The 26371-nt window shown below is 40.9% G+C and overlaps 1 protein-coding gene and 1 long non-coding RNA gene across 9 annotated transcripts in view; one reads left to right on the top strand and one right to left on the bottom strand.

Moving 5' to 3' along the window:
- LOC103886895 lies at positions 1 to 3422 on the bottom strand. 3 transcript variants are annotated; one of them, XR_004185855.1, is made up of 3 exons: positions 1705 to 3422; positions 488 to 627; positions 1 to 320 (listed from the first exon to the last, which is right to left on the bottom strand). It is a non-coding gene; the product is annotated as an uncharacterized LOC103886895 (long non-coding RNA). The 3 variants fall into 3 exon arrangements; XR_002523851.2 differs by having other exon boundaries at positions 1 to 191; positions 1705 to 3364; XR_004185854.1 differs by having other exon boundaries at positions 1 to 199; positions 1705 to 3362.
- Positions 3380 to 26371, top strand: part of UBE2W (ubiquitin conjugating enzyme E2 W) — a 73025-nt gene continuing 50033 nt past the window's right edge. Inside the window, exons 1-2 of one of the 6 annotated variants that reach the window (XM_031669633.1) lie at positions 3380 to 3596; positions 12437 to 12469. In XM_031669633.1, the coding sequence (XP_031525493.1) occupies positions 3495 to 3596; positions 12437 to 12469 (135 nt within the window). In that variant the 5' untranslated portion in view covers positions 3380 to 3494. The remainder of the gene's footprint in view (positions 3597 to 12436; positions 12470 to 26371) is intronic. The other 5 variants (XM_003902870.5, XM_031669634.1, XM_003902869.5 and 2 more) reach the window with 5 other exon arrangements.

Raw genomic sequence — 26371 nt, 5'->3', positions numbered from 1 at the left:
TGCAGTCTGACTTGCTCATTTTATTGATGAGGAAAGAAACCCAGAAAGATTAGAAGACTTACCCAAGCTTGTTAATGACAGAGCTAAGATAAGAATACAAGCCTTGGATTCTTAGTTTGGTGCCTTTTCCAAAATCCAGTAACAAACTGTTGGTGACTGAACTGTCTCCATTTCTCTGCTGAGATCAGCCCCTAGGAGACTAAGAACAAACTACTAGGTGGAGGCATAGACTCAAGCAAGGACTCGTCAACTCTGCCTTTTCATGCTTCAACAAACAAATGTTCACAGGACTGCTTCTGACTTTCCAGTTTAATAAATCACTAGAACAAAAGCATTCATCAATCACATTACATTATTCGTTGTAGCATTTACCCAGTAGTCCCTTTGTAGGTCCTTTAATGTTACTATTTAGTTTCCCATACTCCCTTTTCTTTACTAGCAGAAAGTCCAGATGCTAACGTAGACCTGTCTCAGGCTCTCTCTTTACCTTGGAAGGGAAGATCTCAGGCACATACACAGCTCAGGTATGTCCAGTTTTTTTTTTTCCTTCCAGGGAAGTGGAGATGCAGGTAGTTTGTGAGATGAGGGAGAATCTCCTCCTTGTAACCTGATGGTCATTTCTAATTGCTGTGGAAATGAAAAAGTGAACATCATTATCTAATCTAACAAAAATAACAATTCCTTAATATTTTCTAATATCTACTCTATAGTTAATTTTCTCCAGGTGTCTCAAAAATATCTTTTTTACAGTTTGTTTGAATCTAGATCCAAACAATGTTAACATATGCATTTGTTCAATATATCTCTTACGGCGCCAAGCATGGCCTGTAATCCCAGCACTTTGGAAGGCGAAGGCAGGTGGATCACTTGAGGCCAGGAGTTCGAGACCAGACAAGACCCCGTCTCTACTAAAAATACAAATATATATATATATATAAAATTACATATGATGTTATTGAGAAGATCCAGTAAGGATATGGGAAACTTTAACTTCATTATTGCTGAACTGTTTTCCAAAGTGATTGCGCCAGCGTCACTCCTATAGAGTTTATGAGAGCTCCACTTCCTCTCTCACTTTTGGTATTGTCAGATTTTTTTTTTTTGAGATGACAGGGTCTTGCTCTGTCACCTACACTGGAGTGCACTGGCATTATCCTGTCAGACATTTTAACTTTTGCCTGATAGTAATGATAGTAACGCTTGCTCTGTAGAGATATGAGCCTAGTGTTCAAACATTGCATAATAGTGTTTTAGATATTAACATTATATGCTCACTGGAGATAATTATATACCCCCCACACCATCTGTAAGTCACTGTTTTGGCTCCTATGTCAGGATCTTTTTATTAAATATTAACAAAAGAATGGCCGGGCGCAGTGGTTCACACCTGTAATCCCAGCCCTTTGGGAGGCTGAGGCAGGTGGATTATGAGGTCAGGAGTTCAAGACCAGCCTGGCCAACATGGTGAAATCTCATCTCTACTAAAGATACAAAAAATTACAAAAAATTAGCTGGGCATGGTGGTGTGTATCTGTAATCCCACCTACTTGGGAGGCTGAGAGAGGAGAATCACTTGAACCTGGGAGGCGGAGGTTGCAGTGAGCCAAGATCGCGCCATTGCACTCCAGCCTGGGTGACAGAGTGAGACTCCGTCTCAAAAAAAAAAAAAAAGAAGACAGGTTATTATGTGCTATTTAGTATTACCTAGAAAGGATATTACTGGCATTGACCTTTCCCTCCTGTGAAGATACTTCTAACATATATGAAACCCAAGGGACCAGATACTGGTTCCACTGTGATGAGTGTCAGAATTCTTGTAACCTCTTTTTTCTTCATTAGTATCTGTCATGGCAGGTTGTTGGCTCTGACGATGTCATAATGCTTTGTTTGTAGGGTCATCCGACACTACTTTTTCCATAGGAACAATCAGCTTTTAGGCAAAGTGAACCTTGGACAGTAAAACCTGATCTTCTGAGGTCATAGAAATAAAGACATCTCAAAGAAAATATACTGGAAACTTCTTTAAGTTTTCCTCTTTCATTGGGATACGTGGTTTTCCTCACTGTTGTAATGTTGATGACACAACAGGGCTAACACCGGATATGCTTCTGGTTGATTCCGGTTTACCAAGAGCATCCAAACATCCCTCAAGGACACAGTCATTTTGCACAACAAAGGGAAACTCCGCTCATTTCTGGCATTAGGGTGGACATCTGAGAGAGGGGAGGGTATACCACCGTAACTTCTCTAGTGATGAGTAGTGTTTAATATTATGCCATAGACTAACTGGCGTATTTTAAAGATCTTTTTCCTTTTTGAACACATTTCAGATTAGAGAAGTTCCAGAGAACGTAATCTATTTTAAGAGTGTGAAACAGTGATATTCTACATTGCTTTTATATCTTAAAGAAATTTCTAAAAAGCAAGCCGAGTCAATAAAATGACAGATTTTAAGCCTTCATTCTGGTAACATAAAAGCCTTCTACTCATTGTGTCTGCCACCTTAATTTTTAAAGATAGAGCATGAGGTGCAAGCTTTTGGCTTCCATTTTCCTCTTATAAACCAATGACATCTTCAGTTCCAGAATAGCTTTTTTAAAACGTGACTTCTGATAAATGTTGGCAGAACTGGTACATTCCTAAAATAAATTATGTATGCTCAGCTTTCCCTACCCAAGTTCATCCCTAACTGACCACAAAACTGCCCACCACGAAATAGGCTTAAGAGAAGTCTGGACATAATGGTCTAAGTGTATATAACACAACATTGGTATATTTTAAAAAATTCATGCCTAGGGTCAATTCTGATAATCAAATTTAGACTGCCGCAACAACCGTAACTACTGTTGATACATGCGAAGTTTAAAACTGAAGGGCTGGGGTAAGGGGCAGAAACTGAACACAACAAACTTCCAAATTTTCTCTCCCCTTTCAGGCAAGTTTCAGCTCCACAAATCTAAATACCCTCGCCTTTAAAATATCAGTGCCGTTTTGCTCTTAAATCCTCATCCCGTTGTACAAGGAAACCTATGTCTCTCTTCCCCAGATTAAGAATACAAGAAGCTTTCCAGGTCTACAAAGACCAGAAAGCAGCTGCGCGGGAAGTTTTATGGGGCCCCAAGGCTCTCAGAGTGGGCTTGACAGTATGGAAAACACATCCCAAGAGAAAAATCTGTGAACCGCACAGCTGTGGTTGGAAAAACAAAACGAAATAGAAAAAAATCTGAGCTGATTCGGACGGCATCAGCATTACGCGGTACACAAGAAGAAAACAACCGTAGCCGGGTCAAAACTGGAGCCGTGTCTCCTCAGTAACCAGAGTAAACGGAAGACCGACGCGGGAGCGGCAAGCCGGACTGAGACCGAAGGTACTCGGAGCGCCATTTACCGCGTCCTCGCCCCGCCCCCTAGCCCCTCCTCCCGTCCGCCCTGCGCGCCAGCCAATCCCCTCGCGCCATCACCTTCCCATCGTAGGCCCCGCCTCCGCGCCCGGGATGTTGAGCCCCCGCGGCGTGACGCGAGCACGGCAGCTCCTCCCCCTGCGTCCCTGGCCTCGCCGGTCTGGGGGGGATGGTTCCATCATGGCGTCAATGCAGGTGAGAGGAGTTTGCTGCATCTGGGCGGGCCAGGGAGCCGCCGAGAGAGTGCTAGCGTTCGGGCGGGGGTGGCGTCCGCGATTCGGGGACACCCGGGCGGGTTCGGGATCGGCCCGGGTGGCTTGTTTTCCTTCAGCTCAGGGCGTCGGGGGAGGGGTAAGAGGCGGCGAGAGGCGTTGGGGGGGTGCGGTATCCGTCGGTCGAAGCGGACACCAGCCGGCCGGGAAGTTGGGTGATAAAGGAGGCTTGGGGGAGAAAGGGCGAAGTCTGGTGTTGGCAGCCTCAGAATCGGCTCCCCGCACGCACACACACGGCCGCTGCCAGTCTGCTGCCCGCCAGTCCCAGGGTTGCCTTTACCCCCGCTGTCCCTGGCCCGACGGAAACAGCTGCGCCCGCGGTTGTTGCCGGGGCAGGGGCGGCGAGGGGCTGAGTGTGGGGGAGCCGAGAAGGCGTCTCCGGAGAAGGCGGCTGGCTGCGGACGGCGCTTAGCGGCCTCTGCTCCGGCCTCCCACGCCGGGCCCCCCAGACTGCTTGGCCCCGTCTCTCCTTCCCTTTGACTCTTAATCCTGTGCCCGTGGGTATCCTCTCTTTCTATCAGCCTCGGCATTCTCGCGGACATTACTTCAGCAGTCCAGTGTCTCCTTCCTCTCGAAGCTGCCCCGAGTCCACTGCCTGATGGGCGATCTCCCGAGAGCCGAGTCCTCAGCCCCCTTAAACCTTTCGGGATAGCTAGCCCTTTATTTTGTTTCCCCCTACAAGGCCCCACCCTTGCGGTCGCGATAAGGCTATACATCTCTTTGCCCTTATTCGCAGACCTTTAGTGGAACCTTAGTTTGGTAGGAGGCGTTTGTTAACCTGTGCCACATCCACCCGACTTAGCAAGGCGTGGTTTTCTGGCTTTCCAACTTAATTTACTCCTTTTTCCCGAATTCAGGGAGTTGCGGGTTTTTTGTGTTTTTGTTTTCAGGCAAAGATGGCAACCACAATTGTAGTTTTGTAGAGATTGGCTGCGTTATCTATAGCCTGCATTTAATTCATAGGTGAAGACTAGCGGTATCAAAGACATTGGAAGAGAAAGTAGAACACTCAATAGGAGTGTCAGCTGAATACTCTTTAGCGTTTTAATAATATCCCCTTGGGTAAAGAGAGCACGTTTTCTTAGAAGTGTTTTTTTGCTTTTGTTTCTGAAAGAAGCAAGTCTCTGTTCCTCCTCCATTTTTTTTTCTTTTCTCTGCTAAAAGTGTTTTTCTTCCCTTTTCTGCAACTTCTTCCTCTTTTGTACAAATATATCTTTGCTTCACATTTACTCCTGTGCTTTTATGTTATTCCCCTTTCAACCTGTTTTCCTTACAATATTCTCTTTACCTTTGCTTCTCCCTCTGGACTTGCCTGCAGAACAGAAAAGTTTTATGTAACATTTCTAGTTGAAGAGATGTCACGAATGGTGCAGGGAAAAAAACAGGAACAATTTCAGGAAACATTATACTTTACACTAGTCCCCCAGAGACGTTAGAGAAGTTTCGTCATTTGAGGCCAAAAAAAGGAACTGTGGAATGCTAGTTGAACAGTAGATGCAGTAGGCTACATGACCACTTAAAGATTTTTATCTGTGTTAAGATTAAAACATTTTTCATGACAAGTTTAAGATTATTATCTGTATTAAGATTAAAACATTATTTGAGAGTAAAAATTAAGATTAAAATCCACAACACTTGTGATAATCTTTGACAAGAGAACGTAGTGTGCCATCTGGTTAGATTTAGTATCTGGAAAAGGCAGATTTGTTTGTAAGAGAGAGGTTGGTAATGTTGAACTTTACATGGTGTCTTTTTTTTTTTTTTTTTTTTTTTTGAGACGGAGTTTAGCTCTTGTTTTCCAGGCTGGAGTGCAATGGGGGCGATCTCGGCTCACCGCAGCCTCCGCCTCCCGGGTTCAAGTGATTCTCCTGCCTCAGCCTCCCAAGTGGCTGGGATTACAGGCATGCGCCATCACGCCCAGCTAATTTTGTATTTTTAGTAGAGACAGGGGTTTCTCCATGTTGGTCAAGCTGGACTTGAACCCCCAACCTCAGGTGATCCGCCCACTTCGGCCTCCCAAAGTGCTGGGATTACAGGTGTGAGCCACGGTGCCCGGCCTACATGATGTCTTAAGCAATGGAAACAAATACTTGATTGATAGTGCAATAGTGCATTTTTCTGTGCCCTAAGTATTACCTCAGACTGTCTTACCACTCTTTGAAGTTTTTCCTTCACCTTGTTCCATCTAAATCTTATCACTCTCTATTCTTCTGTGTTTTCTGGTTAGAGGAATGGAAAACGGATGCTTAACTCTTTTTATTAAAGTAAAAAGTCTTTTCCTTTTGTTTGTATTTTAAAATATCTAGTGCAGATTTTCTGGTAGTATCTTTAAGAATATTTAAATATGGCTTTTTGAAAGACAGCCCTACTTTCTGTGTGGTTATTCTGTATCTTTGTTGTACAGAATTTATATCCTGACTATCTTAATGGCAACATCTGGCTCTTTTAAGACAACTAGATTATACATAAATCTTCAATCAAATTATCAAATTTGTTTATTCACTGAGCCAGTTACCTTTTGGGGGCCCTCTGTGTGTCAGACACTTATCTAGGTGCCGCGGTTATAGCAATGAACAAAAGCGAACAAGATTTTTGCCCTCATGGATTTAATAATAAATAGTCTGGTAAGAAGAGACAGATAATAACAGCATATTTAAGTTAATTGTTTTTTGTTTTTTGTGTTGAGATGGAGTCTCGCTGTGTCGCCCATTCTGGAGTGTGGTGGTGCAATCACGGCTCACTGCAACCTCCGCTCCCATGGTTCTAGCAATTCTCCTACTTAGCCTCCTGAGTAGCTGGGATTACGGGTGCTGGCCACCACGACCAGGTAATTTTTTTGTGTTTTTCGTGGAGACTGGGTTTCGCTATGTTGGCCAGGCTGGTCTTGAACTCCTGACCTCAAGTGATCCACTCGCTTCGGCCTCCCAAAGTGCTAGGATTACAGGTGTGAGCCACTGCACCTGGCCAAGTGTGTTATTATATTAGAAGGTGATAGTGCAGTGGAGAAAAAACATGGAAGGCTAGGAAATTGATCATTTGGGGATTTCGATTAGGAAAAAATAAATTGTAACATGGAATGACCATGTCCTTACTCAAAAAGCTTTTAGTAGATTTCTTTATCTTACCCACACCAGGATGTTGCTGCTGCTGAAGAAGTTACTTAAGCTGTAAGAGGAACTGTATTTTTTTTTATGCCATGTTATACACATGTAACATGGGATTTCATTACTTGATAAAAATTAAATAGTCTTTAGGATCAATGCAGTAAAACAAGTAAGACTTTGAATTTCTTTTGGAGAGTATGTATTTAAAGTTGAGCTAGTAATTGCTTTAATGTATTCTGTCAGTGCGTCTCAACCATCTTTTAGGTTCTGTCCACATAGAAAGTAAGTTTCGAATAGTACACTAAAGTAGATGATGAGATTGGGAGGCTAGAAGCACCTGGCAGGCAGCTCCTCATGAAACTCCTGGGATGGGAGATCAATATCCTGGCACACCTGTAAATGCTGGAGACTCTCTGCTCCCTAAAATTGCTAGAGTTCTGCCATATACAATTCAAGATAGTGGTTTTCAGACTTACGTGATCCCTTTGAGGCATTCTTTACTCGTTTTCTTTTTTTCTTTTCCTTCCTATTGTTTCTTCCTAGAAAAAAGTAATGTATCACTAAGTAAGATTACAGTTAAATTACATTTTAAAAAACCCTTTGTTTTTTGGAGACAGTCTCACTGTGTCACCCAGACTGGAGTGCAGTGGCGCAGTCTCAGCATGCTGCAGTTTCAACCTCCCTGGGCTTAAGTGATCCTTCCATCTCAGCCTCCTGAGTAGCTGTGACTACGGGTTTTTGTGTTTTGTAGAGACAGGTTTCACCATGTTGCCCAGGCTGGTCTGGAACTCCTGCGCTCAAGCAGTCATCTGCCTTGGCCTCCCCAAATCCTGGGATTACAGGCGTGAGCCAATGTGCCCAGCCTTAAGAAATCATTCTTAAGAGAATGTTGTATTTGTGGTGATACCTAAAATTGACAGGAGTTAAACAGATCTACATTTAATTTTGGTAATTCTAAAAATCTTTTTTTTTTTTTCAAGACGGAGTCTCGCTCTGTCGCCCAGGCTGGAGTGCAGTGGCACGATCTTGGCTCACTGCAAGCTCCGCCTCCCAGGTTCACCGCATTCTCCTGCCTCAGCCTCCCAAGCAGCAGCTGAGACTACAGGTGCCCGCCACCACGCTCGGCTAATTTTTTTGTATTTTTAGTGGAGACAGGGTTTCACTGTGTTCGCCAGGATCGTCTTGATCTGCTGACCTCGTGATCTGCCATCTCGGCCTCCCAAAGTGCTGGGATTACAGGCGTGAGCCACTGCGCCCTAAAAATCTTAAAATATTACGTGGAAAGTTTCTTGTAGCAAATTTTTAGTTTTAGCATTTTAGGGACTCTGATTATTTGGTAGAAACTTTTATCCCCAAACTATAGGAGCATTATTTTATTGAAGTGAATTTTTATGTGATTCTAAACATTTTTGAAAGTATAGCAGTATTGAGGTATTTTCTCAGGTGAATCCTTAAATTGTATTTTTTTTTGTTAAATGTGTTTTTAAAAAATTTTATAACCTTTTTTCTTTCCTGTGGATTAATGTTATGAAATACCTGACCTCCTGGATATAATTTCTGATTTTAGAATTTAACTGCTTCAGACTTCTCCTGAGTTAGCAATTTTAACGTATACCCTATATACTTTTCTAATTTGACATTCTAGAATTTTTTTTTTTTTTTTGAGACAGAGTCTCGCCCTGTCGTCCATGCTGGAGTGCAGTGGCGTGATCTGGGCTCACTGCAAGCTCCGCCTCCCGGGTTTATGCCATTCTCCTGCCTCAGCCTCCTGAGTAGTGGGACCACAGGTGTGCGCCACCACCCCTGGCCGATTTTTTTTGTGTGTTTGTATTTTTTTTTTTTTAGTAGAAATGGGGTTTCACCGTGTTAGCCAGGATGGTCTTGATCTCCTGACCTCGTGATCTGCCTTCCTCGGCCTCCCAAAGTGCTGGGATTACAGGAGTGAGCCACCGTGCCCGGCCAGAATTGTTAATTTTAGATACAGCCTCCTGTTACGTTGTGTCTTAAGATCTTAGAAAGTCAGTGCATAGTAGTTGATGTTTGTCAACTCTAAAAACAGTAATATAATTGAGAGAAATGGTCAATTGAATTACTCTTGTGAATTTTCTGCCTTTACTTCCTCTCTTACCTAGCTGGGTCTTAGACTATTAACTGTCAATTTGGCGGGATGGAAGGAGGTTGAGATTTAATAACAGGAGATAAAGTATGAATGTGTGCTTATTTTCAGACTTAGAAATAATACATTATTTTGGATTATTCACAACTTTTAACATTTTTTCTCAAACAGGGTCTCACTCTGTCACCCAGGCTGGAGTGCAGTGACACGTTCTTGGCTTACTGCACCCTTGTCCTCCCAGGCTCAGGTGATCCTCCCACTTCAGACACCCAAGCAGCTGGGACCAGACACACCACCATGCCTGGCTAATTTTTGTATTTTTTGTAGAGATGGGTTTTTGCCCTGTTGCTCAAGTTGGCCTTGAACTCCGGGACTCAGCCATCTGTCCATCTTGGCCTCCTAAAGTGCTGGGATTATGACAGGATGAGCCATTGCCCCCCAGCCCACAGCTCTTTACTCAAATAATTGGCTATAGTGATTTAGAGAGATGGAATATGGACCCTTAAGACATTACTGTTACAGAATTCATGTTGCCTTGACGATACCATATCTGTTTATTGATGTCATTATGAAAGGGTTACAACATAATGAAAAGTTAGAAAATAGGCTGGACATGGTAGCTCAAGCCTGTAATCCCAGCACGTTGGGAGGCGGCGTTGGGTGGATCACCTGAGGTCAGGAGATCGAGACCAGCCCGGCCAACATGGTGAAACCTAGTCTCTACTAAAAATACAAAAAAAATTAGCCAGGCATGGTAGAGCACATCTGTAATCCCAGCTATTTGGAGGCTGAGGCAGGAGAATCCCTTGAGCCCAGGAGGTGGAGACGCCTGGCAGTGAGCCGAGATCATGCCACTGCACTCCAGCCTGGGTGACAGAGTGAGACTCCGGCTCAAAAAAAAAAAAAAAAAAGGAAAAAGGATTATTTTTGAACAGTAAAAAATTACCGTTATAATTTTACTCAGTACACAAGTATACACATGATGAGAACATCTTTTTAAAATCTGGTATATAAAGTAACCTTGTATTATAAACTCAGGAATATTTCTTCTTATTTTCTTAGCTATAAAAACTATAAATAGTTTAGTAAATGCTTAATTCTTGACCGAAAAGTTACATAATTACACCAATGATTTCTCTATGATGCCAAACTGTGTTCATTGCTTACACCTTCAGAGCATCAACAGATTTCAGAGCTTAGTTTCTAATCCTAGCTTCACTACTCAGTTACTATGTAATTTTGAGTAAGTCACTTTCCAAATAAGTACATACTTACCAGAAGTTACTGCTACGTCTCTATTAGAATGAAATTAGGTTAGTTGACTTCCTCTTTTATAAAGAATATGAAGATACTATGAAGAACATTAAACTTAAGGCAAACACATGCAGCAAGAAAATAAGCCACTTTTTTGGTGCATTATATAAATATGAATTTTAAATTATCCCTTTATAGGTACTGAAGCTTACTATTACAGAATTGCTTAATAGACTGACCTAAAATAGAATTAAACTAATGAAGAATTTGCTATTTAGGAATGCTTTTTGAAGTGTTAAGTAATGGACAAATATTTACTGTAGTCACTATGTGCACATTAAAGAGATAGAGGGGAAGTATTTTTTCCTGCCTTCATGAAGCAGGAAATCTAAAGCAGAAAGTAATGTCAGATTATCCTTGAAGGCTGGCCACCACGCCTGGCCTTCAAAGATAATCTTCATTATCAAGGAGAATTTTTAAGGTGGGGTGATCCCAGCGTGGGACAAAAATTAGCTGGCTGTGGTGGCACATGCCTGTGGTCCCAGCTACTTGGGGAGCTGAGGTGGGAGGATCACCTGAGCTCAGGAAGTTTGAGGCTGCAGCGAGCCAGGATTGTGCCACTGTACTCCAGCATGGGTGACAGAGTGAGACCCTGTCTCAAAAAATTTATGTAAAAATAATAAGGTACCACTGCACTCCAGCATGGGCAACAGAGTGAGACCCTGTCTCAAAAAATATATATAAAAATAAAATATAAAGTGGGATGATCTGGGATCTCTCTGAAAATATAGTTCTCCTTAGTATTTACCTAAATTGAGCATTTGTTAGATGAATTTTATTCCATCTTTATGTCATTGCTGTCTGCTTCATTATGAGTGGTATCTGCAAAATACTTGTTCATGTTTGTCAGGTATTAAATGTCCTCATTTGAAAGCCTTTATTTGTGAATGTAGTTCTTGGATCACCAAGAAACAGTGCATGGTTTTGAGCTGTTTTATTCTAAGAAAAGACTCTACTTTCATTTAGCAGCTTTGGTAAAACTTCATTAGAGATAAAGAACGCAGGCTCTATAATCAAAAGACCCAGATTCAAGTCCTGTTTCACTACTTTTTAAAAAGCTATATTGCACAAAAATCAGTATGGAGTGTAGTGGGTAAGACAAAAACAGATTAGCAGATAGGTAAACATGTAAAACTGTGTTTTTTTGTTTATCTTACCCAAACTTGTTTTCTATAGTATTTCCCCCGTTGGTATACGGGCAACCTCATTCCATTTGCTCAGCCAGAAACCTTGGGTTCATTCTACCCTACAGTCAAACCATTAGCAAATCATTAGCAAATTTCTATCTGCTCTGCTTTCAAAATATATCTGGAATTCAACTGTTTTTTTGAATTCCTGATGTAAATACAGTTGACATCCTCATTTCTTGCCTGGATTATATTAGCAGTGTCATACTGGTTTTGCTACTTCTGCCCTCATCTGTTTACTTATGCCTTTAGATTCCCAATAGATTCTTTCAAAACAAAAGTCATGTCATTTCACTCATAATCCTACTATGGCTTCTCTCTCTTCCTCAGAATATAATCCAAATTTCATGTTATGGCCTAGGAGGCCTTAACCTTTCCCAGGTACTCTTGTCTCTGTAGCCTTATTGGCCTTCTTGCTACTCCTGCTTGTTATTTTCTCTATTTGGAATGCTCTTCTCACACATCTGGATGGCTTTTTTTTTTTTTTTTTCACTCAGAGCTTTGTTCAAATATCTTTTTATATATATATATATATATATAAATAAAAAGAGAGCCCTTTCTGACCACCCAATATAAAATAGCTCTCCCATCCCAGCACTAATAATTTCCTTTACCTTGATAAATTCTTCATACCTTTGGCTATTATTTATTTATTAGCTTATTTACTATTTTCTTGGATGTAACCTAGTGCCTGACATGTAGGAGGGTTCAGTAAATGTTGAATAAATTGAATAAGTAAGCACAGCTTTTGGAATCAGATAACCATGGGTTTGAGTTCTAGTTTTGTTGCTTAATAGCTGTGTAACCTCCCACCCCCCAAACATAAAATAGGAATGATAAAAACAAATAGGTTATTTCATTTCCTAGATCTTTGGAATTGGTGAGTTATCTTTTAATGCTATACGCTTCCCATTTTAAGCCAACTGTATTAGATGCTTTTTTTTTTTTTTTCTGGTTTCTAGTCCCTGCACTAGCTATCAATGGAAAAAATAGATTTCCTTTATGAACATGTGTTACATGAGGTCTTTCTTTGTATTTTCAGACCACAGGAAGGAGGGTGGAAGTATGGTTTCCAGTAAGTGTGTGTTTTTTGCCAATCCTCTTCAAAACTTGAGAATTAGTCAAATAAAATTGTGAGCTTTTAACATCCTTTTAATGCACATTTTTTTCTTCTAATCGAAATATCCACGTACCATAAAACTTACCCTTTTAAAGTGTACAATTCAGTGGTTTTTAATATATTCAGAACCATCACTGCTGTTTGCAGAACGTTTTCATCACCCCAGAAAGAAACTCCTTATCCATTAGCAGTCACTCCCTATTTCCCCCTTTTCCCAGTATCTGGAAACCACTCATCTATTTTTCGTCTCTGGATTGGTCTATTCTGGGTATTTTGTGAGTGGAATTATATATAATCTTTTGTGCCTGGCTTCTTTCACTTAGCTGTTTGTTTGAGAGAGGTGAGACAGGGTCTCATTTTGTCGCCCAGGCTGGAGTGCAGTGGCACCATAGGCTCACTGCAACCTCTGCCTCCTGTGTTCAAGCGATCCTCCTGCCTCAGCCTCCCTAGTAGCTGGTACTACAGGCATGCACCACCATACCCGGCTAATTTTTGTAGTCCCCCCCCCCGCCCCGCCCCCGAGACAGAGTCTTGCTCTGTCTCCCAGATTGGAGTGCAGTGGCACCATCTCAGCTCACTGCAACCTCTGCCTCCCAGGTTTAAGCGATTCTTTTGCCTCAGCCTCCCGAGTAGCTGGGACTGCAGGCGTGAGCCACCATGTCTGGCTATACTTTTTTTGGAATTTTTAGTAAGACGTGGTTTCACCATGTTGGCCAATCTGGTCTCTTAACTCCTGACCTCAAGAGATCTACCTGTCTCGGCCTCTTAAAGTGCTGGGATTACAGGTGTGAGCCATTGTGCCCAGCTAATTTTAGTATTTTTATAGAGACAGGGTTTCACCATGTTGGCCAGGCTGGTCTCGAACTCCTAGACCTCGTAATCTGCCCACCTCAGTCTCCCAAAGTGCTGGGATTACAGGCATGAGCCACTGCCCAGCTAATTTTTGTATTTTTGTAGAGACAGGGTTTCACCATGTTGGCCAGGCTGGTCTCGAGCTCCTAGACCTCATGATCCGCCTGCCTCGGCCTCCCAAAGTGCTGGGATTGCAGGCGTGAGCCACTGCGCCTGGCCTTAAAAAAATTTTTATATAGACAGTTTCACTGTGTTGCCCAGGCTGATTTTGAAACTTCCAGTCTCAGCAGCCCTTCTCCCTGGGCTTCCCAAAGTGTTGCAGTTACTGGCCTGAGCCACCATGCCCAGTTCATAATGTTTCTGAGGTTCATCCATGTTGTATCTTGTATGAATACTTCATTCCTTTTTGTAGCCAAATAATGGCCCATTTTTTGGTTATACCACAGTTAATCCATTCACCAGTTATTTAAATATCAGATATTTGGGTTTCCTGTTTTCATTCATCAATGGATTAATTGACAGTTTGGATTGTTTCCCCTTTTTAGTTAGTATGAATAATGCTGTGAACATATATGTACAAGTTTTTATGTCGGCTTGTGTTTTAATTTGTTTGTGTTATATACCTTGCATGTAGGAGGACCTCAATAAATGTTGAACGAATGGGTCATACAGTAACTGTGTTTTAACTTTCTAAGTCTGTAGAGAAAGAACAATGATTTTTCTCCTGTACTCACCCACAACACTTGATTCTCTTTTTCTGACACCAGATATGTGGGTTTTTTTTTTTTTTCACACCAAGCAGTTTTTCAACACCAGCTTGGTGTTCTATAATTCATTTCTAGCACTAACCAGAGTTAAGGGTTCAGTCTCACAGGACTGGCCCCCACTTTAGACACCAGTCACAAGTTGTGGGTTCCCAGGTTACCCACAACTTGTGTCCAACTTGGCTACAAATTGGAGGTTCCCACAACCCCCTTCTTGGGTTCATTAATTTGCTAGATCAGCTCACAGAAATCAGGGAAGACAGTATACTCACAATTGCCAATGTATTACAAAGGATATTGTAAAGGATACAATTCAACAGCCAGATGAAGCTATGCATATATGAGGTTTGTAAGGGTCATGAACCCAGAAGCCTTTGGCCCCATGGAGTATGTGGCTATGTTCTTACTCACCAATTCAAAAGCTCTCCAAACTCTCTTTTTGGGTTTTTATGAGGCTTCGTTACTTATGCATGATTGATGAAATCATTGGCTATTGGTGTTCGATTCAACCCTGAGCCCCTCCCTTCTTCCCCAAAGATTCGTGTGGTGGGGCTGAATGTTTCCACCCTCTAATCACATGGTTGGTTCCTTTGGCTGCCAGTCCCCATTCTGAGGCTCTCCAGGAACCCCCAGCCACCAGTCATGGTATTAACATATAAAAAAGATTCCAAGGGTTTTAGGAGCTAGATGAAGACCAAATACGTATTTCTTGTTGTAAATCACAATACCACACTAAGGAATTGCCAGACTTTTCCACGGCAACTGCAGCATTATGCATTCCTGTGAGCAGGGTGCAAGAACTCCAGTTCCTATGTTTGGCCAGTGTTTATTATGGTGGTTTTTTGATGATGGCATCCTAGTGTGAAGTGGCATCTCATTATGGTTTTGGTTTGCATTTCACTAATGACTAATGATGTATTAAGTGTCTTTTCTTGTGCTTATTGGTATTTCGGTGGAGAAATATCTATTCAAATTTTTTGCCCATTAAAATTTTTTTGTTGTTGAGACGGGGCCTCACTCTGTCACTCACGCTGGAGTGGCTGTGGCATGATCTTGGCTCACTGAACCCTTCACCTCCCAGGTTCAAGCGATTCTCCTGCCTCAGCCTCCTGAGTAGCTGGGAATACAGGCATGTGCTACCATGCCCAGCTAATTTTTTTGTTTGTTTGTTTTTTGAGACAGAGTCTCGCCTCGCCCTGTCGCCAGGCTGGAGTACAGTGGCACGATCTTGGCTCACTGCAGCCTCTGCCTCCCGGGTTCAAGTGATTCTCCTGCTTCAGCCTTCCGAGTAGCTGGGATTACAGGTGTGCGCCACCACGCCTGGCTAATTTTTGTAGTTTTAGTAGAGATGGGGTTTCACCGTGTTGGCCAGGATAGTCTCAATCTCTTGACCTCGTGATCCATCCACCTCAGTCTCCCAAAGTGCTGGGATTGCAGGTGTGAGCCACTGCACCCGGCCCTAGTTTTTATATTTTAGTAGAGATGGAGTTTTGCCATGTTGGCCAGGCTGGTCTCAAACTCCTGGCCTTAAGTGATCCACCTGCCTCAGCCTCCCAGTGTGCTGAGATTACAGGCGTGAGCCACCGCACCTGGTCCTAAACAATTTGTCATTTTGTTGAATTGTAGGAATTCTTTATGTATTTAGACTACATGTCCTTTATTAGACATTATTTATTACATTTACAAAAATTTCCTCTTTTTTTTTTGAGACGGAGTCTCGCTCTGTCACCAGGCTGGAATGCAGTGGCATGATCTCAGTTCATTACAACCTCTGCCTCCTGGGTTCAAGCGATTCTCCTGCCTCAGCCTCCTGAGTAGCTGGGACTACAGGTGCATGCCACCACACCTAGCTAATTTTGTGTTTTTAGTAGAGATGGGGTTTCACCATATTGGCCAGTATGGTCTTGATTTCCTGACCTCATAGATCTGCCCACCTCGGCCTCCCAAAGTGCTGGAATTACAGGCATGAGCCACTGCACCCAGCCAATTTCCTTTTCTTCTGTGGGCCGTGTTTTCATCATCTTGATAGTGTCATTTGAAGCACAAAAATTAATTTTGGCAAAATTTTTGTTTTTTTCTTTGTGTATTTGTGTCATATCTAAGAAATCATTGCCTAATCCAGGGGGTCATGGAGATTTGCATCTAAGTGTTTTTCTGAAAATATAATAATTCTAGCTTTTACATTTGGATCTTTGATACATTTTGAATTAATTTTTGCATATAATATAGGGATTATTTAGTTTCATAGCATTAATGTGGCAGCTTGTTTTCCATTTGAAGTTGTATAGGACCAAGCTGAGAGTCCATCAGGTTTGATAGTATCAAGTTGGATTCAGGTTATGTCTCTGGGTGAGTGGAGAGCTGTTTTTCACATAAGAATTTATATTGCAGTCCTACTACTAAAAAATGTGATTCTAATATAAAATATTGCCGACTATACATATATATACACATGCATATAATTTTTTGTTTTGTTTTGTTTTTTTGAGACTTTGTCAAGCAGTTCTCCTGCGTCAGCCTCCTGAATAGCTGGGACCATAGGCGCGCGCTGCCACGCCTGGCTAATTTTTGTATATTTAGTAGAGATGAGGTTTCACCATGTTGGCCAGGATGGTCTCGATCTCTTGACCTCATGATCTGCCTACCTCAGCCTTCCAAAGTGCTGGGATTACAGGCGTGAACCACCGCTCCTGGCCTGCTGAGAATTTTTTTTTTTTTTTTTTTTTTTTTGAGACGGAGTCTCGCCGTGTCGCCCAGGTTGGAGTGCAGTGGCCGGATCTCAGCTCCCTGCAAGCTCCGCCTCCCGGGTTCACGCCATTCTCCTGCCTCAGCCTCCGGTGTAGCTGGGACCACAGGCGCCCGCCACCACGCCCGGCTAATTTTTTTTTTGTATTTTTAGTAGAGATGAGGTTTCACCGTGTTAGCCAGGATGGTCTCAATCTCCTGACCTTGTGATCCGCCCGTCTCGGCCTCCCAAAGTGCTGGGGTTACAGGCGTGAGCCACCGCGCCCGGCCTGCTGAGAATATTTTTATGTTCACCTATAAGCCTTTATTGTAATTAAAAGAGGCGTATCAACTTCAGTCTTTAGACTTAGAAAATGTTCGAGCCGGGGACATCTCAGGTGTCATCTAGTCTAACCACCTTGCCTTTTCTTTAAATATTGCTGCATTTTATGTTTAGAGATAGTTCATAAAATAAAATTTAAAAAAATTTAAAATAAAAATCTTTTGTACTATATGAAAGGAACATATATTAAGGAAATCGAGTAATAGGTTTTAAAAATATTGAGATCTGATAAAAGAAAACTTGTTATATTCTTAGGAAAACAATTTAAGGATTCTAGTGGAGAAAATTACCTTGTTGGGCATATTTTTTGTTTGTTTTGAGACAAGGTTTTACTCTCACCCAGGCAGTAGTGCAGTCACAGCTCACTGCAGCCTTGACCTTCTGGACCCAAGCGATTCTCCCACCTTAGCCTGCTGAGTAATGCCACTACGCCTGGCTAATTTTTGTATTTTTGGTAGAGATGAGGTTTTGCCATGTTGCCTAGGCTGGTCTTGAACTCCTGGGCTCAAGCAGTCCTCCTGCCTCAGCCTCCCAAAGTGCTGGGATTACAGACACAGAATTCATTTCTTTATAACAATTAGTTTAGGTTACCTTGATTTGTTTCTATAGTCCAGCCTCATTATTCATGAATTCTGTATTTGTGAATTCACTTCTTCGTAAAACTTATTTGTAACTCTAAAATTGATACTTGCAGTGCCTTTTTTTTTTTTTTTCTTTTTGCCTTTGCACACTTAAAGAGCAGTGAAGAATTTGTCATTCTATGCACACACTCCCAGCTGAGGTCACATAATACTACACTCAGCTCATATTCAGTTATTTTTGAGGTCTGTTTTGTGCCACATTATTTAGCTCTTTTTGTGCTTTTTGTTGGTAATTTCACTGTTTAACTTATGTGCTGTTTAGTGTTCCTATGTATACATGAAGGCTGTGCTGTGCCTTTTGGAGAAAATTTGTTCAGGCATACATTATAGTGCTGTTGGCTGTGGGTTTGATATTAATCAACAATATATAGTAAATAAGAAGCCGGGCATGGTAGCTCATTCCCGTAATCCCGGCACTTTGGGAGGCTGAGGTAGGTGGATAACTTGTCGGGAGTTTGAGACCAGCCTCAACGTGACAAAACCTCGTCTCTACTAAAAATACCCCCCCACCACCACACCCCAAAAGTTTCCTGGGCATGGTGGTATGCACCTGTAATCCCAGCTACTCGGGAGGCTGAGGCAGGAGAATTGTTTGAACCTGGGAGGCGGAGGTTGGATTGCAGTGAGCCAAGATCATGCCACTGCACTCCATCCTGGGCCATAGAGTGAGACTCTGTCTCAAAAAAGAAAGTCTTTAGAGAAACACAAGTTACTTTTGATTGGTTGAAGAAAATAATGTGACCAGAGGCTGGCAGGAATCTAACCCTGTATTTCCTCTAACTGTGGATTCCATATTTACTAATTCAGTGTTTGCCACAACTTTGTAGAGAACTTAACGACTGTGAATAATGAGAATTGACTGTATTTTAATTTTAAAAAAGTTTTTTTAGAGACAGTCTCACTCTGTCACCCGGTACAGTGGCATGATCTTATCTCTCTGCAACCTCCCAGGTTCAAGTGATTCTTGTGCCTTAGCCTTCCAAGTAGCTGGGATTACAGTCATGCACCACCATGCCTGGCTAATTTTTGTATTTTTAGTGGAGACGAGGTTTACCATGTTGGCCAGGCTGGTCTTGAACCCCTGACCTCAAGTGATCTGCCTGTCTCAGCCTCCCAAAGTGCGGGGATTACAGGTGTGAGCCACTGTGCCCAGCTGTATTTTGATTTAAGTTTTAGTATACTTTTGATTTGAAAGTGTTGAAGTCCAGTTAAAACTAGTAAAAGGTAATGTTGTTACATCCAGGTTTCTTGTTTGATTCTGATTTAATTTTCTACTATAGATCATACCTTCCTCCTTTTTTTTTTTTTTGAGTTAATCATGTAGTTCAAACCGGTGGTTTTCAACTTTGATATCACATCGAAATCACCTGGGAAACTTAAAAAAAAAAAAAAAATACTATCCCCAGGTTATGATTATTTAATTGCTCTGGAGTGCATCCTGGGTATTGTAATTTTTCTTAGGTCTTCAGGTAATTTTTTTTTTTTTTTTTTTTTAGATGATGTCTCTGTCACCCAGGCTGGAGTGCCCTGGCATGATCTCGGCTCACTGCACTCTCTGCCTCTCAGGTTCAAGTGATTCTTTTGCCTCAGCCTCCCGAGTAGCTGGGATTACAGGCACCACAACGCCTGGCTATTTTTTGTATTTTTAATAGAGACGGGTTTCATCATGTTGGCCAGGCTAGTCTCGAATCCTGACCTCACATGATCTGCCCGTCTTGGCCTCCCAAAGTGCTAGGATTACAGGCGTGAGCCACTGCGCCTGGCCTTCAGGTAATTTTAATGTGCAGCCAAAGTTGTAGACTCATCTTCACTACAGTGCAGGAATTTAGGTGTGCCAATTATGTAAATTGGATAAGTTGTAATACATCTCCTTGTATCTGTTTTCGAGTTCAGGAGACATTTCAAAGTTTAATCCTCTTGAAAGATTTAAGAATCAAATTTAGGATTGGAAATATCTGTATTTGTTTTGTTCCTACCTAATTATAGTTCTGTCAAAGGCCACACATTTCCTGTACATATCTGAGCACTTATTGACTGTCTTATCAACTTTAGTAAAATGTTTTGTTTGATAGCTATTTTACACAACAAAGTATCTGTCATGAGAATTTTTTGTGGAGCAGTTTTAGTGAACTGAGTACATTAAGATGTGGCGATTGGGTGGTTCCATAGGCTTGTTATGAGCTCAGTGATTCTTCTTTCATGCCAATAGAGTCCACCTAAACAAAATTTAAAAATATTTTATTATATCATGAATCGTTGGAGTTGAATATGCGTAAAAATCTCATTTAAAACATAATCTGGGCTGGTCATGGTGGCTCACGCCTGGGATCCCAGCACTTTGGGAGGCCAAGGAGGGAGGATTGCTTGGAGCCAGGAGTTGAGACCAACCTGGACAATGGCAGGACTCCATCTCTACAAAAAGTAGTAGCACAAGTAATCTTAGGGGCCTGTGTCAAACCATATCAGGGCCCTATATTTAAAAAAGAATAGTCCTTTCTAGGTACTTGGAATGATATTCTTGTTTTTAAGTCTTTTTGCCCTTCATTGGGGTCATCATTATTGCTAGTCCTTGTATCTCCCATTCTATGACCTATGCTGAACTTATCAGTCCACTAAAATTCTTGAGAATCAAATTATTTATGACTCTGACCCCTGGGCTTATATCTCTCTTGTCCTTATGGATATTACTATATATGTGGAGATTCTGTCGGTATCCTTTACTTGCTAGGAATATTTAGCAATTATTATTAGTGACTTTTTATGTTGAATTTCCATTTTATTTTTATTATTTTTTTAGAAATAGGACCTCACTCTGTTGCCCAGGATAGAATGCAGTGGTACAACTGTACCTTACTGTAACATTGAACTTCTAGGATCAAGGGATCCTTCTGCCTCAGTCTTCCAAGTAGCTAGGACTACAGGTACATGCCACCATGCTCAACTAATTTCTAAAATTTTTTGTAATGTTACCCAAGTTGGTCTCAAACCCTGCCTCAAGCGATCCTCCTCCCTTGGCCTCCTAAGGTGCTGGGGTTACAGGCATGAGCCACCATGTCTAGCCTGAATTTCCATTTTGAATTCTGGGCAGTTTCGATAGCTCCCCATCTTGTTTTTTTTTGTTTGTTTGTTTTTATTGTTCTAGGTTTTTTGTTTGTTTTTAAAACTTACCTAGCAGGTAATTTAGTTAGCCCCTCCACTCTTTGAACTTTCTTCCTGAATTCAAATTTTAGTCAAAATCCTCTTTAGTTCTTTGTAACTCTATACTTTGACATCATAAATCCACCAACCTGAGACTCATCCTCACAGCTGTACATACTTCTTAGTACCTTGTGTGCCCCCATATCATGTTTTACCTCTTTCATAGCGTTTTTCACTTCTGCCTTGTAGCTATTTTAAAGACACTTTGTCTTTATTAGATTTTTAATGAGGGCAGTGCTTACTGGCAATAATCACTCAAATGTTTTCTGGGTTAATAAATAAAAGAAAGATAAATAGTGCTGTTTTTAAAATAGGCCAGAAGTGATAGGAAAACACAGTTGGGTATATTGCCTTCTTGCCTTATCTCTGATTCCATTGCTGTCTATCTTTTGCTTCTGCCTTGGCCCAGTTAGAGAAAGTCAAGAATTGGGTTGAATAGGAAAATTTATACAGCATTTAAAAGTCAGGATAAGCTTCCTGTTGATGATGCACGTCTTTCAGCTCAGTTAATATTTCGTTGGTAATTCTTTCACTTTGCAGATAATGCTTCAATGAGAGTATCTTTTCTTCACTCCCACCGCTGCTCCCTGCTCCTGGTGGTAGATTTTTTCTTAAGCTTCCTGTATGTAACCCTTACTGACAGCAAGTAATTTTAGGTCTTGCTTCATTGATAGTAAGATTATGGGATTACTTTCTTTCCAAACTCAAATATGTTGTGTCTCTGTATACTTTTCCTCATTTCTGAAATTGTATTGTTTTTCCAAATGTTTTATTTATAAGGTGTGTCTGGGAGTAGAACTGTGTGTGCTTAGAGAAGATGGGAGTATTTTGGTATAGGGAGCTTGTGTTTGATTCTTTTAGATGTTGCAGAGGACAGAACATCTGTTAATGTCTATGAAATACAGATTGGGTTTCTGAAACATAGTTACAGCTTTTGCATGCTGACAGAGCTTTACTTCAGATTCTTCTAATTTACAGTTAACCCTTGAACAGCAGGAAGCCAACAACCTGTGCAGTCAAAAATCCATATATAACTTTACTTCCCCAAAACTTAAGTACTAATAGCTTACTGTTAACTGGAAACCTAACCTATAAGATAAACAGTTGATTAACACATATTTTGTGTGATATATGTATCATATACTCTATTCTTACAATAAAGTAAGAGAAAAAATGTTATTAAGAAAATCATGAAAGAAAATATATTTACTATTCATTAAGTGCTCTGTCACCCAGGCTGGAGTACAGTGGCATGATCTCAGCTCACTGCAGCCTCTGCCTCCTGGGTTCAAGTGATTCTCCTGCTTCAGCTGGGATTACAGACTCGCGCCACTACGCCCAGCTGATTGTTGTTGTATTTTTAGTAGAGATGAGGTTTTACCATGTTGGCCAGGCTGGTCTCAAACTCTGGGCTTCAAGTGATCCCCCTGCCTCAACCTCCCACAGTGCTGCGATTACAGGCGTGGGCCACCATTCCCAGCTAGTCACAAAAATCTTTATCCTTGTTATAGGCTGAGAAGAGGAAGGGGAGGGTTTGGTCTTGCTGTCTCAGGAGTGACAAAGGCAGAAGAAAATCCATATATAAGTGGACCTGTGCAGTTCAAACCTGTGTTGTTGAGAGTCAGATGTACTTGAGGAAATTGCTCAGTTTAGAAGACTCTCACCAAAAAGAAAACAAAAAAACCACCACACACACACACAAACACAAACCCTCCAATGATAGGGAAGATTGGTTCAGTCCTTGCAAGCCTTGCAAGTTTGTGATGAAAATGATACAAGTAACAGAAAGTTAAGACAGTTAATGGTGATGGCTTGGAAAGGATTACCTATGACCCGAAAAAGTAAAAATAGTGTTAAAAGGTACTAGCTGCTGCTTTTTTTCAGTACCTTTTCTAACATTGACTTTTTTTTTTGTATCTGCTTATGACTGAAGTCAGAGTTTTCTTTTAAAAATGTGTCACATTTTAAAATTATTTTAATTCTTCATGAACTGGCAACAGTTAATATACTGAATTTTAAAAAATTCAGCTACTGTAGTTTTCATAATTGAAAATGATTGAAAGTTAAACTGATAATTTCTTGAATTGGCAACATAGGATGCCAAAATTGATTTTATAAATCAGTATTTGTACTTTTCATGTTTCTTAATTCCTTCTTAGAATGAAACTTGTTATAAATACATTTTACGTTGTTTTTTTTTTTTTTTCATTGAGATGAAGTCTTGCTCTATCACCCAGGCGGTAGTGCAGTGGCGCAGTCTTGGCTCTCTGCAGCCTCCACCTCCGGGGTTCAAGCAATTCTCCTGCCTCAGCCTCCCGAGTAGCTGAGACTACAGGCGCGTACCACCACACCCGGCTAATTTTTGTGTTTTTAGTAGAGACTGGGTCTCACCATGTTGGCCAGACTGGTCTCAAACTCCTGACCTCAGGTGATCCACCCACCTCGGCCTCCCAAAGTGCTGGGATTACAGGTTTGTGAGCCACCATGCCTTGCCTAACTTTTGGATTTTTAGTAGAGATGGTTCTCACCATGTTGGCCAGCCTGGTCTCGAAACTCCTGACCTTGTGATCTGCCCGTCTCGGCCTCCTAAAGTGCTGGGATTACAGGCGTGAGCCACTGTGCCCGGCCCAAAAGTTGTTTTTAAAAAGGCTTAGAAGATTGAACTTGCTCTTTATCAAAATACTGGTCTTACATACTTGCAGTCTTTTGTAATACATTATTATGTTTTAGAACACATACATTGAAACTATTCTAGTGAAAAAAGTTGGTATTTTTATTTTGGTCAGTTCTCTGTATATGAGATACTTTGTTATCTACCTTAAGTGCCAGGGTTTAAACATTTTTGCTGTATTTTTCAGCTTAGAAAATCTTCCTATAAGAATTAAATGTGATTTTTTTTTTCCTACTTGTTAATGACTCTGACCAGCATTATAGAAGTTTCCACCTAGTATGTCAGGAGAAAGAATTGATAAAATCCCTAAAATCACAGTATAGTGTACTTGAGCATACTAAAGAAGAAAACAAATCACTCTCTTCCTTGAATTAAAAAGTTGCCCAAACTGTCTTGTGTTATTATGTGTATATTTGGACTTGACAAAGTAACTATCCTGGAACCATAAAGTTAGTAGTTCATTTTAAGATTTTAGGCTGGGCATGGTGGCTCACGTCTATTATCCCAGCACTTTGGGAAGCCAAGGTGGGCGGATCACTTGAGGCCAGGAGTTTGAGACCAGTCTGGCCAACATGGCAAAACCCCCTTTCTACTAAAAATATAAAAATGAGCCAGGCGTGGTGGCATGTGCCAATAGTCCCAGCTACTGGGGAGGCTGAGGCAAGAGAATTGCTTGAACCTGTGAGGTGGGGATTGCAGTGAGCCAAGATCACACTACTGCGTTCCAGCCTGGGCGACAGAGCAAGGCTCCATCTCAAAAAAAAAAAAAAAAAAAAAAAAAAAATGCGTAAGTGTATGTAATTTGTCTATGTTTAAGTGGTTAAAAGTAGAAAGTGGGGAGGAGGGAATTGTTTATACCGAATAGCATTTCCTACAATGTTAAATTGAAAATGGTAATAGGACAAGATGCAAGGTAATGATGACATGAGTTTTAACCTATTTGTTATCAAAATGGTAATTTGTTTATTTGGTTGAAACAGTTTGTACTAAAGCCAAATTTATTTTATTAGTTTTTTGGAACATTTTAAACCATTATAGTTGTTTAGGGATACGGATATATGGAAATAACACTAGCATTAGACGAAGATAATATAGAAAAGTACTAAAAACATAATGTGAATATAAACTAGATATAAAACTATAGAAAAGTAATTACAGATACATGATTGAATTAGGCTGAACAATATGTATAAAGGCTCCTAATATAGCTTTAACTTGTGAAAATGAGTAGAATAACCTAGGTTCTGGGATTTTTAAAAGGAACTTTAGAAATCATTTAATAAGTAATGATTTAATTAATAATTAAATGATTTTTTATTAACAAAAAAAATAAGTCCAGAAGGTAACACAACTTTCATACCTACACACTTACAGACCATATTATACAGCACTGTTTACAGTCAAGAAATGTGAACAGGGCTGGGTGCAGTGGCTCACGCCTGTAATCCTAGCATTTTGGGAGGCCAAGGTGGGTGGATTACTTGAGGTCAGAAGTTTGAGACCAGCCTGGTCAACACAGTGAAACTCCGTCTCTACCAAAAAATACAAAAAAATTTAGCTGGGTGTGGTGGCATGTGTCTGTAAGCCCAGCTACTTGGGAGGCTAAGGCAGGACAATTGCTTGAACCCGGGAGGTGGAGGTTGCAGTGAGCCAAGATCGCGCCACTGCACTCCAGCATGGGTGACAGTGAGACCTTGTCTCAAAAAAAAAAGTAAATATGAAGATGAAGTATCAAATTCGTAACTGCATAAAATTTCATAATCACCTTCTGTTGCTATTGCTGTGAGCTCAAGTGTTGGGAATATCTGCTTAACATGCTGTATGACCCTCTGCATGAGCAGTTTGTCTCACCTTTAAATTGCCTATTGCAGTAAAAAGTGATCTGTCACTATTCTAGTGTATTTTGCATTGTGTTTTAGTGCAATACTGCAAACTTTGAATCAAACACCATGGAATCCATACAAAATGCCACTAGTGATGCTGGAAGTACCCCAAAGAAGCAGAGAAAAGTCATGCCATTACCATAAACAGTTGAACTGCTTGATATGTACTGTAGATTTACAGTTGTGGTTGCCCACCATTTCAGATAGATTATTCCTCTTATAAACAGATGACATAAATTTATGGGATTGATAAATACAGCATAGTGCTGTAAATGTATTTTCTCTTCCTTAATGATTTTCTTAACGTTTTATTTTCTCTAGCTTACTTTATTGTAAGAACACAGTATATAATATACACAACATGTTAATTGACTTTATGTAACTGATAAATAATGTAAGACTTCTGGTCAACAGGTTTATTAGTAGCTAAGTTTTGGGGGAGTCAGAAGTTACATGTGGGTTTTCGACTGGGGCTTGGTTCCCCAACTCCCAAATTATTCAACGGTTAACTGTATTTGTAATTCATACTTTTCAGAAAACTCTACTTGACAGAAGAAAACTATTCTCAGAGAATCTATGGTACCAATTGTATCCATCTGAGATGAGTTTATTAGAAAACTAGATTTTATGTTCACTGGAAAATATTGACCTCAACAATAAAAATGACAATGCAGTACATCTTTTCTAAAAAATACATTTATTAGAAGAATGTTCTAACAGTAATGCTCGTTATATTATAAATCGCCAGATGTTTATTCCTTTGAGACTAAATCTATTAGAA

This window comes from Papio anubis, chromosome 8, assembly GCF_008728515.1.
Source record: "Papio anubis isolate 15944 chromosome 8, Panubis1.0, whole genome shotgun sequence".
Lineage (NCBI taxonomy): Eukaryota > Metazoa > Chordata > Mammalia > Primates > Cercopithecidae > Papio > Papio anubis.
The sequence above is the reverse complement of the archived record's forward strand: the minus strand, read 5'-3'. Positions and strand labels throughout refer to the sequence as shown.